Below are 21236 nucleotides of genomic sequence, written 5' to 3' on the forward strand. Positions count from 1 at the left end.
ACCAAGCCTAGATCTTGGACAAAGCCACTGTCAGTCAGAAATTTGCTGAGTTTCTGCAGATGACAGCTCCTGAAGAATCTTCAGGAACACAGACTCAGGTCTATAGAGAAGTCCCTGAACATTCAAATATCCCTTTGGTAAATCCTCTAATGTTCTGCCTAAGGGACTTGGAGTGTTACCCCAATAGCCAGGGGGGATGGTAGTTCTCCTACTCACCTCCATTATTAGTTTCCCCATGAAAGTCTCCTGTCAAAAATGCATAGCTAGAGACTTTAGCTGTCTGTCAGAGGCTATTTTCTACTAGGGAGATGCTACTCCAAAATCAATAAACAATTCATGTAGGATGCTCAAAAAGAACTTTGAAGGGCAGGAACAGAACCCAGATCACAAGTCCCAGTCTAGGATCTTTACCACAAGACCAACTATCCTCTCATAGCCTTCTTTCTCCCGCACTCCTGCTTCTTTAAGAAAGCATTCAGTCATGGCTTCTCTCACAGTTCAGCCAGAATCTGCAACATTTGGCTCTAAGAGAGTGTGACATGACATTGTGAGTACCTCCTGATACCAGAAGTGTCAGTGAAGCATCTCTGACCGTATTTCCTTGGCTCATCTGGTTTTAGTCTTGTTTAGTATGTTATCTCTTGTGTTCAGAAATTGTGTCTTCCTGTGCCAGTGGAAGGAGTTTAGTGTATTGTAGGAACATATCAGGTCTTACACCCGTCAGTAGCCTTTCATACTACACACAATGAGGTGCTGATGACAGGGCTGCATACTACATCAACAGTAAAGAGTTATGTTGAATTCGATCCATCTTTCTTTCCTTCAGAAGACTCAGAGAGAAGGTTAAGATGATTGTTTAATTATGAGAAGTGCCACATGATTCCTATTCTATCATCTCTCCTGTTCAATGCCTATATGAAACTACTGGGGGAATATTAGGAGATGATTTAGTGTATAGTGTTATAAATATGCTAATAGAAAAGGAGGACTTGTGGCACCTTAGAGACTAACAAATTTATTTGAACATAAGCTTTCGTGAGCTACAGCTCACTTAGTATGCTAATGGCTCTCAGTTGTGTCTCCATTTCTCTAGATCTAGACAGAACAGTGGTTCAACTTCCACAACCTACCAGAGATCACATATTGGATGATCCCCCCAGTGTTGTGATTCAACTGATATAAAGACAGAGTTAATTGTGATGAGTTGGAGAAACAAGAGTTGCAGGAGATAAGAGTTAATTTTGGCTTCTTTGATAGAGGCATTTGCTTTATTTTTACTACCAATATTCATAATCTGGGGACCTAATGGTTCCTTGGGTGCTTCTGAGTGTTCATAGTGGCCAATATCCCCCCGCTTTTACTTTTGCTTTCTCTTTCTCCATTTTTCTTCTTCAGTAGAATTGGAAGGTATCTGTATTATTTGTAATATTTTCTGTACCTGCCACTCCCAATCCTCAGCAGAATAACCCAAGGAGGAGGGCAGCATTGGTAATGCTACCTGTTCCTCTTGGGGATTGAATTTCCCCCTCTGGTATAGCTGTACCCACAAATAAATACAAAACTTGAATTTCTACAATGACCCTCCACACCACATACACAGTATTTAATGTGTGGTGTACCACAAAACCCTCTCAATGGAAAATGCTTCAATTTGGAAACCGAGAATATTTTGGATTTCTGCATGTGTGCATTATCCCGATTAAGGAGGACACTCTTTGGCAATCTTTACAGCAACTTTCTTAGGTAAGATGATTCTAGAGTTCTAGTAAACAGGAAAGAAAAGGGAACATTTGTTATCTAATTTAAAACCAATTTTATGTATGAAAACCAACCATATGGATCAATTTAATTATGCCTCCATCCTGGTGAAATATTGTTTGGAAGAATGTTTGCCACTCCTCCACCAATCTGCACTTCAATGCAACTTGAACCAACCATCTTTTAGGCCAGTGTTTCCCAAACTTGAGATGCCGCTTGTTCAGAGAAAGCCCCTGACGGGTCCGGCCGGTTTGTTTACCTGCTGCGTCCGCAGGTTTGGCCGATCACGGCTCCCACTGGCTGCGGTTTGCTGTGCCCAGCCAATGGGGGATGTGGGAAGTGGCGGCCAGTATGTCCCTCGACCAGCGCCACTTCCCACAGCCCTCATTGGCCGGACACAGTGAACCGCGGCCAGTGGGAGCCGCGATCGGCCAAACCTTCGGACGCAGCAGGTAAACAAACTTGCCGGGCCCGCCAGGGGCTTTCCCTGAACAAGCTGCATCCCAAGTTTGGGAAACACTGCTTTAGGCAATAAATTCAAGAAGTTTTTTGTAAACTAAATACTCCTATGGTAATCCATTCATACATGAGTTTATCATTCTCTGGACATTCTGTCCTCTTAACATTCTAATGATGGTCTTAATGGTTGTACCCATAAACAACTGATTGAAATTGAAATTAGAATAAATTAATAATTACAACAGGTGGCAAAATTGGAGAGGGGATTTCTATATTGGAGATATTGGACTGACAAATGCAAGTTTGATTTTAATATATTTGGACATATATTTGCCTGGTGTGAATTTTGATTTAAATATGAAAATAGCTCCAATTAGTAAATTTAAATCCAAGTGTAAACAGCTCTTAGTACAACTGAACCAAGCAATAAATAGTAATTGGGAATGTTTAGTTTAACAATGGATTGCTTGGAATGCTGCTTTCTTCTTAAAAGAAACAAAGTTATTCAGCCAAAACTGCCTGAAGGCTTCAGTTACTCACTCTGTAGCAGTACAAACTCATAAAATACAAGTTTACTGTTTTGATAAGATTATGATAAACTTCTATTTCAAGAATGTTGCACACACAGTTTCGAAGACAAGGCAGCAACATAAGCCAGTCTATTACTGGATCTTCTTTTCACCAAATAAAAACAACTCCAGTGAATCTGCACATAAAATATGTTCAAATAGGAACAGAAAGAACCAGACAAAACAAAAGAATATTTCTGAGCATTGCTGCAATTCAGAGTTCCATTCAGGATGTTACAAAGGCTTTTCTCTGACTTAACCAAAAGTTTCAGAACTCTTGTAAGGAAGCCAGGTTTTGTGAAATTACAGCCCAGTTTTAAAATTAATTCTCATTATAATTGCTCAATGGCTACTAGCCAGGAGGGGAAGGGATGGTGTCCCTAGCCTCTGTTTGCCAGAAGCTGGGAATGGGCAACAAGAAATGGGTCACCTGATGATTACCTGTGTGTTCATTCCCTCTAGGGCACCTGACATTGGCCGCTGTTGGAAGACAGGATATTGGGCTAGATGTGACCCAGTATGGCCATTCATATATTCCGTATGCTAATTCTTTACTTCTTGGAACAAATCATTCTAGAGCACTGTAATGGAGGCCCTCACCCTTGGTGCACCCTGCAGTGGTCCCATGCAGTGCTAAAATTAAGTTTCTGCCTGAGTTTCCCCTACTGGGCACCCAGTAAATCCAATAAGGCTTATGTATACTGAACTGTGTACCTTCAGAGATCTAGTTTATATAATCTAAAGGCAGAGAATTACATAAATAGGCCTCCGCCCCAGTACCCTCGCTGGAGGAGGGGAGGGACTCAGTTAACCGTAGTCTATTAACCCCACTTATGTCCATGTCTCATACAAGTGAGGCCTTGTTGACCCAGAACCCTCTTCCAGAGTCCAGGCCTCTGTCGTTAGCTGGGAAAGGGTCTTTCCTCTTGAGTCATGGTCCCCACAGGGGTCAAACAGTGATAACCCTTCCTCAGAACAGCACACAATTCCTTTGATCTGGGGCTCACATGCTACCTAGTAAAGTCCTTTGATGGTTTTGCTGAGCCTTGGCATTCGTAGTTCTTCCCTTTCAGAGCCTCCCCCACCTAGGAGCATTCTTCCATGGCTTCCTTTCCTGGTGAACTCCCTGAGAAGTCCTCCCTTTGGAAACTTTGTCTTTCTGTACTCTGGGGACTGTTCCTCTGGCCAGGAAGCTCTTTTCTCTAGAAGACCCCACTGGAAGTAGCTTCCTAGCTAGCTCCCCTGGGGAATTCTTTCCCCAGGTACTTCCTCCCTGTGTTCTCTCCTGCCTGAGGCCACATCACCTGTTATAAGACCCAGCTGTTCCTGAACTATTTAACTACTGCCCAGGCAATCAGTTATCCCCAGGTGGATCTGGGTTGGCTCTTTCTGGAGCAGAGCTTGTCTCTGGCAAGCTGACAACATGACCACCCTCAAGGGCCAGCTAACCTGTAACAAGCACACAAGAGAATACTAGCTAGTACTAAGTAATATGCAGGAGTTGGTTCAAGAAGTAACTATAGTTGAGCCAGTGAGTAATAATGAACCTAAATAATTACGCTCAACATCCTAGAGAGAAATATGCAAAATAACTAATGTAGTGAAATGAACTTTTGAAAGAGGGATTTTTAAAAAAAAAAAATGAGGATGCTAGATAAAGATTCTGAAGTCAAAAATAAAGAAATTGAAATTTTCTGCTTGATTCCACCCTCATTTCCACAAAGGCATTACTCTAATGTGTGGCAAGTCTCATCCCCAACTCAGCTCTACTGTTCTGCTCAGCCACTCCTCCTGTTACTGTCAATTTACAGTTGCTCTGTTGAGGCCCGTCTTCTCTCTAGTCATATACGCTTGGCTTCCTTTGCTCCACTCCCATTCAGCTAGCACCACTGATTCTCTCTTGCAATTTAAAATACTAATGCACCTGACACCATTCAGCTCATACCCAACATTCCATGTTGTCTTTGTCCAGTGAACATGGAAATTGCATTTTATGTTGCTTTTTTGTATAATGTTTTTTTCTAATTTTTTTCTCATTTTTTTCTCATTCTCCCTATGCTGTCCTTGTCTTCTCTCCTCACAACCATATCCTGATTTCCAAGAAACATGCTACTATTGTAAAAAGTACATTACAGGGAGTATGACAGCAAACCCCATATTAAAGGTTCCTAATACTTTGTACCTTAAAAAGGTTCTTGAGACCACTTTTCACTCTGAAATGTTGTAGGGGGAAAACTCCTAGGATTGGAGGGGTGCCTTTTTCTGGCATTGTGAAAATCCACATAGATTTGGCAGTTATAAGATGCTTAAAATCACCATTTTCCTCCTGTGACTTTAGTAGTAGAGCTTGTTTCTGGTAGCATGCTACAGACCCTTCACATTCTATAACACTGCACACATGCTTCCCCATTTTGCTTCAGCATTTGATACAGAAATGCATGGGCAACATTCATTCTCATATTCACCAACTTTCAGGTGCATGTCTCCACAACCTTAATAACATTCTTCCAATGTTATATATGTATATAATTTTTATTCTAAGTTATGTTTCCCTCTTTTGCTATATGTTGTTTTCCTGCTGTAATGGTCTTGCACTAACACATCCAATTATATTTTAATCACTAGCATGATCCTACATGCCCATCGATAACACAAAGAGTTAATTTATTCATTCTAGATTAGTCTGTTATATATATGTTATTGTTAGGTTACTAATAAAATATTTGGAGGGTTATTACTAAGAAAAAGTTTCCCACAATAGCTCATCCAGGACCTTATTATTTAACTAAGCACTGTCAACAGCAGTGGTTCTCAACCAGGAGTACGCATACCAGAGGCCTTGCTTAGATATTTCTAAGCTTTTCTAGATAGTTGCTTAGTTTTACAACAGGCTACATAAAAATCACTAGCGAAGTCATTACAAACTAAAATTTCGTACAGACAATGACTTGTTTACACTGTTCTATATACTATACACTGAAATGTAAGTACAATATTTATATTCCAATTGATTTATTTTACAGTTACATGGTGAAAATGAGAAAGTAAGTATTTTTTCAGTAACAGCGTGCTGTGACACTTTTGTAGTTTTTTGTCTGATTTTGTAAGCAAGTAGTTTTTAAGCGAGGTGAAACTTAGGGATAATGCAAGACAAATGAGACTCCTAATTTGTAGTCTGGAAAAGCTGAGAGCCACTGGTCTGCAGGACATCTATCAGAAACTATTCAGATAACACTATGCCATTAAATGTTCTAAAATGTTCCTCAACTAAGGTTATTACACTACTGAATGCACGTGTAAAAATTCCCAAAAAACAAACCAAAAAATCAAACCAGTTACAAAAGATAATTATCCTAAATCAAGCCAAAGTTGTCAGACTGATCATTGAGGTGGGGACTGATTTTGACCAATGTAGAGTAAATCTTTGTAACACTGGGGCTGCAGATGTGGCAATACTGCTATACATCCAGCAGCGGGAGTATACCACTTTCCTTTCACCCACACATGCAGTTTAGCTTGCTTTGCGCCTTCGTTAATACAAATTGCCTTTTTGCATGTCTTCTCAAGAAGGGCATATGACCCTATGATCATATTCACAGTCAATGTAAAGTGTTCTGCACAATTCAGATAAACACTGAAGAAACTTCTGTAGTCCACATTTAGTCCACCTTTATAAGGTTGCAATCAAATAGTATCCTAATCTTGCATACTTATTCCTTTTCTATTTTTTATTATCTTGTATACCATAGCAGATTTAGCTCTTGAACTTACCTTTTTCTCTCCAAGTGCATAATTTATCTCTGTGTCTCATGACACAGGTGAAACTATACAAGTGTGAGGGTAAAGGCTTGTTGAATATTTTCCATAGGAGGTTTATTCTCTGGATTGTGCAGTAAGATTTATTCCAGGATTTGGCAATAAAGTGCCTGTACTGAATCATCTCTAATTTATATTCTTAAAACGTAAAAGGTATCAAAAGAGAAATGCCAAAGATTGGTTTCAGAATGAAAAGCACTTTGCATTTGCTTTAATGCCAATTTAATTATTTCAGTAATTTGTTCTCTTGCTTACTTTGCATATTCATGCTTACTAAATATGATACCATAAAACAATATGTGATAAAAACACTCTAATTATAAGACTTATGTTCAAAAAGACAAAATGAATAATGGAATATTTAAACACCCAGAAGAAATGAAATCACCAGAAAGAAAACAGAATGACCCACCATCACACAAGATAGGAATAAAACATGATAGCAGATAATTTTGTCAAAAAGAGTCATAATGTTAATAGTTTCTCAGATACTATATCCTAGCTAATATATCAATAGTATTAAAAATAAATGTTAACATATTACATCAATGGCACACATTAAGCAACATTAACATTTAGTAAAAAGCAGTTATATATAGTACATTTACTTCTATTTCTATCCTTTTCTATGAACTAAAATTTAAGGGGCAAATTCTCTTTCATCAAAAAGATGGGATTCTGAGCAGAGCTGTGGGCCACTTCCCTACCATTTCACACAGCACCAGAAAAGCGGCTCTACTATTGAACACCACCTCTTCAGGGGGAACAAATGGGAGGGATTCATGAAGTCACATATCCAACACCTTTACTTCTGCAATCGGTGCAGGCAACCCTTCAGAGATATGTTCCAGACTGAGCATCGAGGGGTTGTGAGCCTCATGCTTGGGTTCCCCATATCTTTCCTTCCTATACCCATGACAGAAACACACCCATTAAACTATATTCAAAGACTTCCAAGGGTCTTTGTTGGATACAAGAATATGCCTCTTGGATAATTAATTTCAACTTCAGCCTATATACTGTTAATTACAGTCCTTTATACAGTTCATACAGTTATAACAAATCTACTCTAACTCCCATTGACTCCAATGGGCAGTGAACTCTGACCAAACGCCTTAAAAGGATTAAATACAATAATGACACATACATGTATATTGCATATTCTATATTACTATATTTATATATTACTGATACATACTACATGAAACACAGCACTTTAAATATCACATAAAATAATTTCATTATTAAAACAATTTTAAATAAAAAGGAATAGCATAAAGCAATATTTACCAACTGGGTCTTTTTGATTCTGAAAGAGTATTTTGCTGTTACTGCCATCCATGTTTGCCATATTAATTGTGTTCCCATCAGTCCAGTAAAGCTTCCTTAACAAGAAACAAGATTGATTGAAAATTTGGTTTCATATACGCCATGTTCTAAATGTGTCTGTTTTGAAAAGATGATCAAATGAATAATACATACAATGTTGTTACAGTATGAATGGCTGTACTACCTAGTTCATAAGGTTTGTTATAAAAGTCTTCTGTATTCAGTGCAAGAAATTCTGTTCAAAAGTTCTGAAGCACATGCATTTAGTACAAATAAAATAGACATCAGCAAGTTTAGCACCTGTACGTATGCTTTTTCCCTAAGTTTAGACAAATGGTTGTTTGTGTGCACGCATGTACACACACAGACTTTTCTTTTCCCTTGCTGGCCTGCAATTATATAAGGCATGTTAATAAAATGTCAGAAATAATTGTAATAACATCTATCTGTATTATTAAGACTGAGAAAATGAGCTGTCAAATCCAAGTTATTCAATTTTTTTCTTAGTAGTCCTAAAAATAAAAGCAAGTACTGAAAAGCCACCATACATAGTGACAAATACAAGGAATCTTTCCATATATTTTATGAAATCCCACCAGTTAAGAACAATCATACTTTACCCCCTGACAGGGTGCACTGCAAGACACTGGGGTTTATCGATTCCATGGATGATTGAGGTTTTCAAAGAACCATCTAAATGTGCCACATTAATTTGAGTTTCATCAAACTCCGAGCTAATCCAGTACAAATTTCGTGACACCCAATCCACTGCAAGGCCTCTAATACTCTGAATATCTGCAAAATGTGAAAGAGCAAATTAAAAGTGAATATAGGTTGTTCATTTGGTTTCCTTTCCAAATAAATTATTTTCTGTTTTAGGGAAAAATAATTTATATTTTAATTTGTTAGCAAAATTGTTCAAGATTGCAATCTCATTCACTTATCAACCATTGTTAAAGCATGAATAATTGTTAATGTTCTGATGAGCCAGATGAAAGCCTACAGCAACAATTAACACTGAAATTGCACTACACAGTCAATAATTCTCAGCAAACACTGAGGAGTAAAAAATAGACATCAATCGTATTATCCAAGGATAATAACCAACTATAAACTAAATAACTGTTAGTGCATTTTCCAGCTTAGGGGGAAAACATTATTTGTTTGGTTTTAATACCTCTGCAACAAGTGTGCTGTTTAAAAAGCGTCAGTTTGACAAACATGATTTGGAAAAAAATCACCCTCCCTTAACAGGTTCAGAAATTAATTTCTATTTTTAAAGTTAATTTATACAAAATCAATTATGATGTGTGATGAAACCTCATGCTCACTCTGAGGGGGATGATGGTTCATAGGCAGGCTGTTAAAAGGCCTCCTCAAACAATGAGCCCAACTGCACTGATTGATTCCATGGGAGTCCAGCACGGTTCCAGAAGTGCTATTTCTCCCTACTTTCTCAGCGTCAAGGAGCTCCCTGGCACCAAAAATACAGATTCAGTGACTCTGGTCAGCACTAGAGCCAAAGAAAGCACTAAGGATGACTCCAAACCTGAGGGCTCCATGGCACCAGTAATGTAGGAAGATAGATATAGCATTGCCAGTGTTGTAGTACCTAATTCCAGAACAGGACTCCAACTAGGCTCTTGAAAAAGGTGCTGGTCCCTGTAATGAAGGCTTCAGCTTGCTCCCTCTGTGGGACATAGAAGCCAAGGATGCCATACTATGTGGCCCTGAACAGAACAACGGCCTTGAACCTGGACCACATCCAAAGTTCTTACAGCCTCCTTCCTGAGACAAGCCAGCACCAAAGTCTACTATTTTTTTTTACAGGTTCAGACACAAAAGCCCAGTAAACCAAGCACCAAACTGGGAATGAGTACGCTCAAGTTAGATGAGACACTGGATATGAACATAGAATCATAGAATATCAGGGTTGGAAGGGACCCCAGAAGGTCATCTAGTCCAACCCCCTGCTCAAAGCAGGACCAATTCCCAGTTAAATCATCCCAGCCAGGGCTTTGTCAAGCCTGACCTTAAAAACCTCTAAGGAAGGAGATTCTACCACCTCCCTAGGTAACGCATTCCAGTGTTTCACCACCCTCTTAGTGAAAAAGTTTTTCCTAATATCCAATCTAAACCTCCCCCACTGCAACTTGAGACCATTACTCCTCGTTCTGTCATCTGCTACCATGGAGAACAGCCTAGAGCCATCCTCTTTGGAACCCCCTTTCAGGTAGTTGAAAGCAGCTATCAAATCCCCCCTCATTCTTCTCTTCTGCAGGCTAAACAATCCCAGCTCCCTCAGCCTCTCCTCATAACTCATGTGTTCCAGTCCCCTAATCATTTTTGTTGCCCTTCGCTGGACTCTCTCCAATTTATCCACATCCTTCTTGAAGTGTGGGGCCCAAAACTGGACACAGTACTCCAGATGAGGCCTCACCAATGTCGAATAGAGGGGAATGATCACGTCCCTCGATCTGCTCGCTATGCCCCTACTTATACATCCCAAAATGCCATTGGCCTTCTTGGCAACAAGGGCACACTGCTGACTCATATCCAGCTTCTCGTCCACTGTCACCCCTAGGTCCTTTTCCGCAGAACTGCTGCCTAGCCATTCAGTCCCTAGTCTGTAGCTGTGCATTGGGTTCTTCCGTCCTAAGTGCAGGACCCTGCACTTATCCTTATTGAACCTCATCAGATTTCTTTTGGCCCAATCCTCCAATTTGTCTAGGTCTTTCTGTATCCTATCCCTCCCCTCCAGCGTATCTACCACTCCTCCCAGTTTAGTATCATACGCAAATTTGCTGAGAGTGCAATCCACACCATCCTCCAGATCATTTATGAAGATATTGAACAAAACCGGCCCCAGGACCGATCCTTGGGGTACTCCACTTGATACCAGCTGCCAACTAGATATGGAGCCATTGATCACTACCCGTTGAGCCCGACAATCTAGCCAGCTTTCTACCCACCTTGTAGTGCATTCATCCAGCCCATACTTCCTTAACTTGCTGACAAGAATACTGTGGGAGACCGTGTCAAAAGCTTTGCTAAAGTCAAGAAACAATACATCCACTGCTTTCCCTTCATCCACAGAACCAGTAATCTCATCATAAAAGGCGATTAGATTAGTCAGGCATGACCTTCCCTTGGTGAATCCATGCTGGCTGTTCCTGATCACTTTCCTCTCATGCAAGTGCTTCAGGATTGATTCTTTGAGGACCTGCTCCATGATTTTTCCAGGGACTGAAGTGAGGCTGACTGGCCTGTAGTTCCCAGGATCCTCCTTCTTCCCTTTTTTAAAGATTGGCACTACATTAGCCTTTTTCCAGTCATCCGGGACTTCCCCGGTTCGCCACGAGTTTTCAAAGATAATGGCCAATGGCTCTGCAATCACAGCCGCCAACTCCTTCAGCACTCTCGGATGCAACTCATCCGGCCCCATGGACTTGTGCACGTCCAGCCTTTCTAAATAGTCCCTAACCACCTCTATCTCCACAGAGGGCTGGCCATCTCTTCCCCATTTTGTGATGCCCAGCGCAGCAGTCTGGGAGCTGACCTTGTTAGTGAAAACAGAGGCAAAAAAAGCATTGAGTACATTAGCTTTCTCCACATCCTCTGTCACTAGGTTGCCTCCCATCAAATTCAGGAAAACTATAGAGGCAAGAGACACACTTCTAGAATCCATATGTTTCAAGGTCTTACTTGGCCATGATGCCAGAGCTATCATTATCAATCTAAAAACTACTATTGAAAAAAAAAAAACCCTAAACCAACGCATACCCAGAAAAAGGTATATTAGAGAAATCTGATGAAAGACCAGAGGTCCAGGGGCAGCACAGTTCTTCTGTCCACAACTGACTGAGAAAGAGAAGGGACTAAGGCAAGTGGAGCCACAAGGCACTTTTATCACCTTGTTCCAAATGTTTGAAGCTACTCATACGGCCCAATATCACAGCTTTCCGGTAGGCGCTGAAACTCTGCAGTATGAGTCCTCTTTGCCCACAAGTGGGAATATGCAGAAAATACTTTAAAGGAAAACTGATCCTTGGTCTCCCTCCAAGATTTTGTCAAGCTGAGATTGCTAAACTGGCTATATGCTTGGAAATATTTCAGAAACTTGGAAACTTTTGCTCCTTTTGGAAATGGGGCTTAAAACTCATTGGTATCTGAGGAAGTGGAACACAATGACAGTCCCTGCTAAGTACCCTTGAACTGAATTCTTGTGCATTCAACCTTTTTGCTTTATCTCTGACATCAAAGTGCATATGCAGCTGATTTCAAGCCATGTTCTGGCATTATAGATTTTGCAAGCTTTTTTATTCAGGTCAAATTGCATCTGGTCTATAAAGGAAAGATAATTTGCAATATGAACTGTAGCCACTGCCGAAGACAGATAGATATAAAGAGAAAGACAATACATTACTCATCAAATTCATTGACAAGTTTTGCATTTTTTTATTAAATAGTTTATACAACAACTCAATTTTTTCTGGCATTCAGCCACTTTTGCTGATAAACTCTTTTTTTCTAGAAGAATTCCAGTACCTCAGTTCAGGTCCAACATACAGAACTGAGAGTCTGTGTGGTTTTTGATCTGGCCACTGTTGACTTCATCACCGGATTCATGAAGACAGTGGGAAACAGAGCAACATTCTCCCTAAAACACATATATCAGCGAACTTAGCAACATCCAAAATTAAATGAAAATGCTGCCATTTCTTCACCAGTTGATCCAGAAAATAATACAAGTACACAGCAGGCATATTGCAAAGGAGAGCATGGTCTCTCTACTTGTCAAACTTTGTCTTTGGGATTGTCTGGAGACAGGGCCGGCTCCAGGCACCAGTGAAGGAAGCAGGTGTCTGGGGCGGCCAATAGAAAGTGGAGGCACTTCCTGAGTTATTGGGATGGCACGTCCAGGTCTTCGGCGACAATTCGGCAGCGGGTCCTTCATTCCCTCTTTTCCTCTTCGGCGGCAATTTGGCGGCAGCTCAATCGGGTTTTTCTTTTTTTCTTCGCCGCTTGGGGTGGCAAAAAACCTGAAGCTGGCTCTGTCTGGAGAGGAGCTAAAGAAAAGCCTTCAATATTACTTATTTGATCATAAAATGAGAAAATGTAGAACCCTCAACAGAAGTGCTATTATCCTTGTACTGTTCTTGTTTGGATTTTGCCTCTGAGGAGTCAACCATCACTTCAGTTTTCAAATAGATACATATTCCTACAGAAAGTCCTCATTAGACTGGCCCTCCTGATTTCAAGCAGGTGGTTTGGAATGATGTGTTCATACAGAGGAGAGGAGACCTGCTGCTGAACAAGAGACCTGCTGTTCCCAGTACAGGAATTGACACTGGTTGCACCAAAACTGCTAATGAAGCCAACAAATGGAGTAACATCAGTACTGGTGAATATTGGTGCTGAGTAGGTGGAGACAGCAGAGTTCAGAACCCAGAGCCAATGCAGTCTCTGCATCCACAGTGCTGATGCTCCACAACAGCACGGTGCAATCTACTTGTGTGCTATCAAATCTGAAAATATTTCTGTTGTTGCCTCCTGGAATGTACGAGCTTTGTGTAACACAAACAGGAATCAAATGCTGAGAATTTAGTGACTGGAACTTCTCAAGGCAAGCAGAGTGCTCTTCAGGGCCAATACCTCACTTAGGTGTGGGGGGAAAAGAAACATGTCACCCTTCAATACTAGAAGGATGGCACACAAAAATGGAGGGCACCGATACCTCAACTCAGCTCAGGAGATCCCTACATCTTTGTGAGGAGAATTATTTGCAGGATGGCAGGGAAACCATCAGTCTAGGCTTTCCCTGGACCTGCACCAGAGTGGTTGATGTCAAAATGCTTGATGCTTCCCACTGGAGATCAACTTTTGTGAAGCACAGCGAGCCCAGTAAGCATTAGGAATATCAGGATTTCTAAAGAAGGATATTGGTGTTTCTACAGAAGGATGAGGAGTACAACTGAGGATGCATTATGCACCTAGCCAATCATCATTCTTTTCTGGACAAATGACTTAGTAGTTGTTCATGTACACACTTACGTCATCTAAGAAAAATACTGTATTTTTATCAGTTTCCTTTGTCTACTGTCATAAGAAGAGCTGGCCAATAATGAAAATAGAGAAAAACCAATACAGCATTGAAGCATCAATCAGCCAGAAAACTGACACAGGCCAAGTGTAATGGAAGGAAACAGGATCAAAAGGTTGCACTCCTCAACAATGAACGTTCATTGTTGAGGAGTGCAACCTTTTGATCCAATCAGTTGAAGCCTGGACACACTGGAAGAAAGTATCAGGTATATTAATCATGATGATATCACAACCATTCTAAAGCCCATATAGAGTACACGCTTGAAGGTGTAAACTATGCAGGCATCACCCCAAAGTTACTGCCACTTTGCATTTTTTGTATTTGAATTTCGGGTTGTGGTTCACAAAATATATCTGAGTGGGGACAATTAGGCAAGAACAATGGTCCAGAGGGAACTCATCTTTTCTGCCCAAAGTCAGTGTAACTGACCATGAAATGGAGCATAAAAATGCATGAAATGTAAAGCTATTTTCAGTACACTATTTTTTTCCTGCTTTTTGTTTTTAATTTTCTCCTTTCTAACTTTTCTAGGAAGGCAGCATTTGTTCTGTTAGATAAAACAAATTTAATTTTTTAATAAATATTATATATCCCAGCTAAATCTTAATTATATTTGAAAGCATATATGTTTTATGGTCTTACTAAATTAGTATTGGCCTATTAATAAACATTATTGTTCTGCTCCAATTTTCTGTAATCCATTTAAAATACAAATCACAAGAAATGTGGACAAATTTAAATATTCCATAGTTAGTACACATGCATATTTATTATAATGAATGACTACTACTTTTAAATAAACATCATGTTGTTCACCTCTTGAGATAACTGTTTCCAAACCAGTGCCATTAATAAAAGCACGCTTGATGGTTTGTGTTTTTACATCAGTCCAGTACAAGCGTTCCTCTGCTGAATCAAAATCTATGACAGTGACATCATCAATGTCAGGGACTGTGAAGGCAGTGATGAAGTTGAAGTATGGATTCTCTATATCCACACCTCTTATTTCTGAACGTCTTGCATAAAGAAGAAATTTCTTCATTTCTGTACAAAAAAAGGAAAATATTTTGTTCCTTAATTACAACTGACTGGATTCAAAGTTATCACCTAAATATTATTTTACAAATTTTAAGCAAAGTTTGTATCAATGATGCAAGAACAATATCTTTTATGCAAATCTGTGGATAAAATGTGTAGCAAGATACTATAGAGAAGTAATACGTATTAATTTACACATATTTAAAATCTTTTCTTAATCGATTATATCAATGTAGTCTTGCAGGATTCCAAAGAAAGAAAAGACTGGAAGCAGTATTTTAAAACGATTAGCTCCCTGAGGCCAGGTCTACAGTACAAACTTACATCAGTATTACTATGTCACTCGGGGGTATGAAAACCCCTAAGTGATGCAGTTATACTGACCTAATCCCGGTGTAGACAGCCCTATGTCGATGAGAGGACTTCTCCCGTCAACGTAGTTAGCGCCTCTTGCAGAGGAGAATTAATTATGCCAATGGGAGCTTTTTAAGTGTAGACCTGCCCTAAGTGTTATAATAATCTAGTTCTTTATTTGCATATCTTTGTAATACCAAATGGCATTTGAAATCTCAGGAAAATCACTGATGTACATCAGGAAAGAATTACAAATAGAAGTAGTTACAAGAAGCTCTCCAATGTCTGCACTGATTACGAATAGATGAGACAGAAGCATGGGGAGAACAAAGAAGGGGCCCATTGTTCAGCTGAATCCACTTACAAAATACATAATAATAATGTTAATATATGATACATGAATAGAAAATATCAAGGACAAACAGAACCTGTTTTCCTTGTCTCTAAACTACTTAAAATGTTTTAGAGAAATGCGTCAGTGTACGAATTGCAGAGGTAAATTTTGTTTTCTTTAACATATTTTGGTATAGCAAAATATTATTCTAGAGATTTCCTATTTAGGTACTGCAAAGAAGAGTGCATTAAAAGCTTTTACAAATAATGAACACAATTATTTGACATTTCTGGGGCTATTATAAAGCTTTGCTTATAATCTTTATACACACACACACACGCCCCCTGCAAAGCTAGCTGTTTTATGCGTGTTCTTCATTTTAGTTCTTAATCCCCCAAAATTATGCTAAGAAGACTTCAGAAGAAGAGCAGGTAGAGATTAAAGCTATTAAGTATTTTTTATGTCATCATTTTCTGATGCTGCACTTTACACTTATAAATCTTCCTGTACTACAGAGATAAGTTCTACTAACACACGACATACATAAGCAACAGAAAAAATGAACGTTTATAAATATCAAAGTTCCACACACTGCATATATTAGAATAATTTATCCGCTCTCAAAAAAGTAGCTATACCTTCAAAATTATCACTAAAAAGCACCGTACAGACCATTTTTAAGATTATTAAGCTCTATTCTGTCCAGTTTAAAATTTTAATGCTAATAAAATCAAAGAAAATTTGGTTCCCAAGAAAAAATAAGAAACTTACCATAACATGTTTTCTTGTCTATGGACAGTTTCATCAGATGAGGGCATGTACATGCAGCACTTCTATTGTGATTGATCAGACACATATGAGAACACGGACCTCTGCCATTGTTAGCAGCACAAGGATTAGGAGCTGGAATTATATAATGAGATATTAATACTGGATAGAATAAAGAGTTTAAATAAAAACAACCTCCTGGGGCCAGGAATCAATCTTCCATCAATGCACAGAGAATGTAACCATACAACTCCTTTTAATGTCATTTATATCATGGTGTTTGTCGACGTCTATCATAAATGATTACAAAGCACTTTACATACATAAATAGAGATCACTTCATCCATTGCTGAAAACAAAACAAAAAAATACTGGGGAAAGAAACAGCCAACCAAGGTACATAAGCAACACCACCACACAGACATAGAGACAGACACACAGACACACACACACAAACACAGACACACACACACACAGAGGAAGGGAAGGGAACAACAACCTCTCCAACTGAAATTGCAAAGAGAATGGTAAACAGCAGAAGGAGGAATTTGGTCTGAATACAGGGTTTAAAACCAGGTATATTTGTAATATATACATAAGGTTTTAATGACTGAATATCTTCAAGGTTTTACTAAAATCCTACCGTACAATGCAGGAAAATGCTCTTTTATTTCTTAAAACAATCAGCATCAAGAAATATTTTCCAAGAAAAAAAGTCTTCAATATATTTAAAGTAATGAGATCCATAACTCTCTGAAAATATCATTTTTTCAAACATCTATATACTCCTTTTTGAAAAATAAAAAGGTAAACCTATTAAATAAATAAATACACTATAAGAAGTATGGAAAGTATGAAACATCACTGAAGAAAACCTAAAGGCGCCCAAGTTCTGTCATAAAATGGTGAAAGTTCTCAGGTGCTCAGCCAATTACTTTTTTCCCCCTCAGTGGCTGCCATCTTGTGCTCCAGAATCTTAAGCTTTTGTTTAAAGGAACAATAAAAAGGTCTCTAGCTCTTATCATTGTAGAAAACATTCATAATGTACCACCGATGTAAATTAATACTGTCATGTATGCCTACATCAGCAGAAAGGATCAGGAACAGTCAGCATGGATTCACCCAGGGAAACTCATGCCTGACTAATCTAATTGCCTTCTATGACGAGATAACTGGCTCTGTGGATGAGGGAAAAGCAGTGGATGTGTTGTTCCTTGACTTTAGCAAAGCTTTTGACAGAGTCTCCCACAGTATTCTTGCCAGCAAGTTAAAGAAGTATGGGCTGGATGAATGGACTATAAGGTGGATAGAAAGCTGGCTAGATTGTCGGGCTCAACAGGTAGTGATCAATGGCTCCATGTCTAGCTGGCAACTGGTATCAAGTGGAGTGCCTCAAGGGTCGGTCCTCGGGCCGGTTTTGTTCAATATCTTCATTAATGATCTGGAGAATGGCGTGGATTGCACCCTCAGCAAGTTTGATGATGACACTAAACTGGGAGGAGAGGTAGATATGCTGGAGGGTAGGGATAGGATACAGAGGGATCTAGACAAATTAGAGGATTGGGCCAAAAGAAATCTGATGAGGTTCAACTAGGACAAGTGCAGAGTCCTGCACTTAGGACGGAAGAATCCCACGCACTGGTACAGACTAGGGACGGAACGGCTAGGCAGCAGTTCTGCAGAAAAGGACCTAGGGGTTACAGTGGACGAGAAGCTGGATATGAGTCAACAGTGTTCCCTTGTTGCCAAGAAGGCCAATGGCATTTTGGGATGTATAAGTAGGGGCATTGCCAGCAGATCGAGGGACGTGATCGTTCCCCTCTATTCAACATTGGTGAGGCCTCATCTGGAGTACTGTGTCCAGTTTTGGGGCCCACACTACAAGAAGGATATGGAAAAATTGGAAAGTGTCCAGCGGAGGGCAACAAAAATGATTAGGGGGCTGGAACACATGACTTATGAGGAGAGGCTGAGGGAACTGGGATTGTTTAGTCTGCGGAAGAGAAGAATGAGGGGGGATTTGATAGCTGCTTTCAACTAACTGAAAGGGGGTTCCAAAGAGGATGGATCTAGACTGTTCTCAGTGGTAGCAGATGACAGAACGAGGAGTAATGGTCTTAAGTTGCAGTGGGGGAGGTTTAGGTTGGATATTAGGAAAAACGTTTTCACTAGGAGGGTGGTGAAACACTGGAATGCGTTACCTAGGGAGGTTGTGAAATCTCCTTCCTTAGATATTTTTAAAGTCAGGCTTGACAAAGGCCTGGCTGGGATGATTTAGTTGGGGACTGGTCCTGCTTTGAACAGGGGATTGGACTAGATGACCTTCTGAGGTCCCTTCCAACCCTGATATTCTATGAAAGCCTGACACAACAGTGAAAAGATGTGAACTGCGTCTATTGAACTGTGTCAGTGAAAGGGTGTGAACTATGTCTTACTATGGTACTAAATCTGTAGTCCAATTATGATGATTTAAAAGTGAACAATTGACTATTTCACTGGTGATCGAAGCACATAAAAGAAGGATGATCATATTATGAAGATCTGTATAGTCACTTGTGATTGTAAACCACAACTTAGGCTGCAAGCTGTGTTTAGGAAAGTACTGATAGTTTCCCCCCACTCAATTTGACCTCTCTGCATACCTGCACTGTAGCTGCTGAAAAGCTTTGTCACATATTTGCAAAAATGCCAAATCTTTTATATTATTTTCAGGGGTCTCCTAAGCCAATCTTAGTTTAAAGAGAAAGTACCCCAAATAATATCAATTCTGAATTCAAATAACATAATTCGCTGTAGATTACATTATTGCTAAGTAGACTTTTCACAGGTAACACAATTCAAGAAATCATCACTCTTTTCAAAATAAACTTAAACAGCCCTTTGGTTCAAATAATGTTGCGTGGATGTAAACAGCTGCCGAAAGAAATTGCTTGCAGTGAGCAAGTTTTGTTGCTCCTAACCCCCCCCCCCCCAGAAATTATGCTACATATTATAGACCATCTATTGGCACCTTAACTATTTACATGTATATAGATATAGAGATTCCCAAAACAGCATATCCTAGGAAAATGCAGGGTTTTTGTGACAGAACACACCCCTGTATTCACACCCTACATAATATTGTAATAATCTTTGTACAAAGCATGACCTTTAAGGTATCATTTGAAAAAGTCATGATTTGCTGGTCAGTATTTGCTGGTAAAATGTGTGTGGCAACATTGTATGCGAGCTATAAGATTCCCTTGTATGGTGTTATTAACACATTCCAAACCCACAGCCCTGCCCAAACAGATGTTGGCAAAAAGGTCTGTCCTAAACAAAGGAATGTGTGCTCTGGTAAATTTGCATTTAAGCAGTCCACTGAGTCATCAAGCATAAAGGGAAGACAAAGGAAGTTTAAACAGGTGAAAAAAACAGCAGTGAATGTCCTTTCATATAGACTCTTTGGCTCCTGGTTCTTAGCTGGGAATGTTTTTCAGTGAATAAAAAGGAGGGACAAACATACCAAGGAATCCCCTCTCATTCTTTCTGCCCATTCACTGCACCTGAAGAGGCAAAGGAAGTACTCCCCATCCAGGTCCCAGTTCTCCTGCCCAAGGGATGGGATTTAATTGCTGGAGATCCCAGATTTGAGCTGGGAAGAAGGGCAGCTGAGTCTTCTTTCTCCAAGGAATTTAGGATCCATTTTAGGACTTGAGTAGGAACCTGGAGCCCCTTAATGGTTTTTCTTTCTGGTCTTATTCTGTCCCAGCACTTACCGCTGGCATGACTTGCTGAACATCCTTCTCATCCTTGGCATCTCTCCCCTCTCTGCTCTTCATCTCTAGATCAGGCTTTTGTGTGTTGGAGTTGCAGCTTCTTGGGGTGGGAGGCACTCAACATTCCTGTCCAGCTCAGAGTCCCATGCCCTAGCAGTGCAAGCGTTGGCTGGCTGAGAATAGGCAGGGAACAGTTCACAAATAGACCACTGCTTGGATTTAGTTTGCTGTTTATGTGACAGTTTTGCCATGTCTGTAGGCGCAGTGGCAGAGGGTGGGGAAAGATATTGGCAGGGAGGTGCTGCACTGCTGACTCTGGGAGGCTGAGACCATGCCACTGCTAAATAATGGATCCAAGAGAAGAGGAAGTAAGAAGAGTGCTCACTGCTGCCTGGAAAAACAGGTGAAATAGCAAGCCGGTAAAAAAAGTCAGGAGCAAAGTGAACCACCTCTTGATTGCTGCAGTGGAGACAGCAGATCTGGCAGCAGGCCAGACAAGGGCTTGTGGCTAGCAGGGGCTGCGCTACAGCTTTTAACTGACTCCGGAAACTGCAGACAGGAGGGAAATAGCTCACACTGAACTGAGGGAGATACTGGGTTGCAGACTGGAACTTCCCCTTCATAAAGTAAGGAATTATGTGGGAACCAACCCAGTATCATATTACTACCAAAGGATGCCTCTGTGGAGGTACGGAAACTTACTTTGCAAATCTTCCTCAGGTTAGGCTCATCGCTTTGAGGCCCAGGTATTTTTTAGCTGGGAGGATTTGAGAAGGGTGCAATTGGCATGGGTACACCAAATGCTTTATATACAATCTTTAGAGCCCAGAAAGGACCAGTATACGTCACATCCTTTCAAAGGATTGCTAAGAGTTAGAACAAAATGAAGGGATAATTATTTCCCAGGAACTATGGAAAGATGAACTTACCTTGAACAGAAATGTTTC

At 40.0% G+C, this 21236-nt stretch overlaps 1 protein-coding gene across 8 annotated transcripts in view; it reads right to left on the reverse strand.

Annotated features, from left to right (window-relative positions):
• The window catches only part of LRP1B (LDL receptor related protein 1B), a 1329376-nt gene that overhangs the window by 453751 nt on the left and 854389 nt on the right, over positions 1-21236 (reverse strand). For all 8 annotated transcript variants that reach the window (XM_078847919.1, XM_078847920.1, XM_078847917.1 and 5 more), the window contains 4 exons: positions 16535-16666; positions 14854-15081; positions 8552-8726; positions 7893-7987 (listed from right to left, as the gene is read on the reverse strand). In XM_078847919.1, coding sequence (XP_078704045.1) covers positions 7893-7987; positions 8552-8726; positions 14854-15081; positions 16535-16666 — 630 coding nt within the window. The remainder of the gene's footprint in view (positions 1-7892; positions 7988-8551; positions 8727-14853; positions 15082-16534; positions 16667-21236) is intronic.

The sequence above is a fragment of the Lepidochelys kempii genome, chromosome 11, assembly GCF_965140285.1.
Source record: "Lepidochelys kempii isolate rLepKem1 chromosome 11, rLepKem1.hap1, whole genome shotgun sequence".
Classification (NCBI taxonomy): Eukaryota; Metazoa; Chordata; order Testudines; family Cheloniidae; genus Lepidochelys; species Lepidochelys kempii.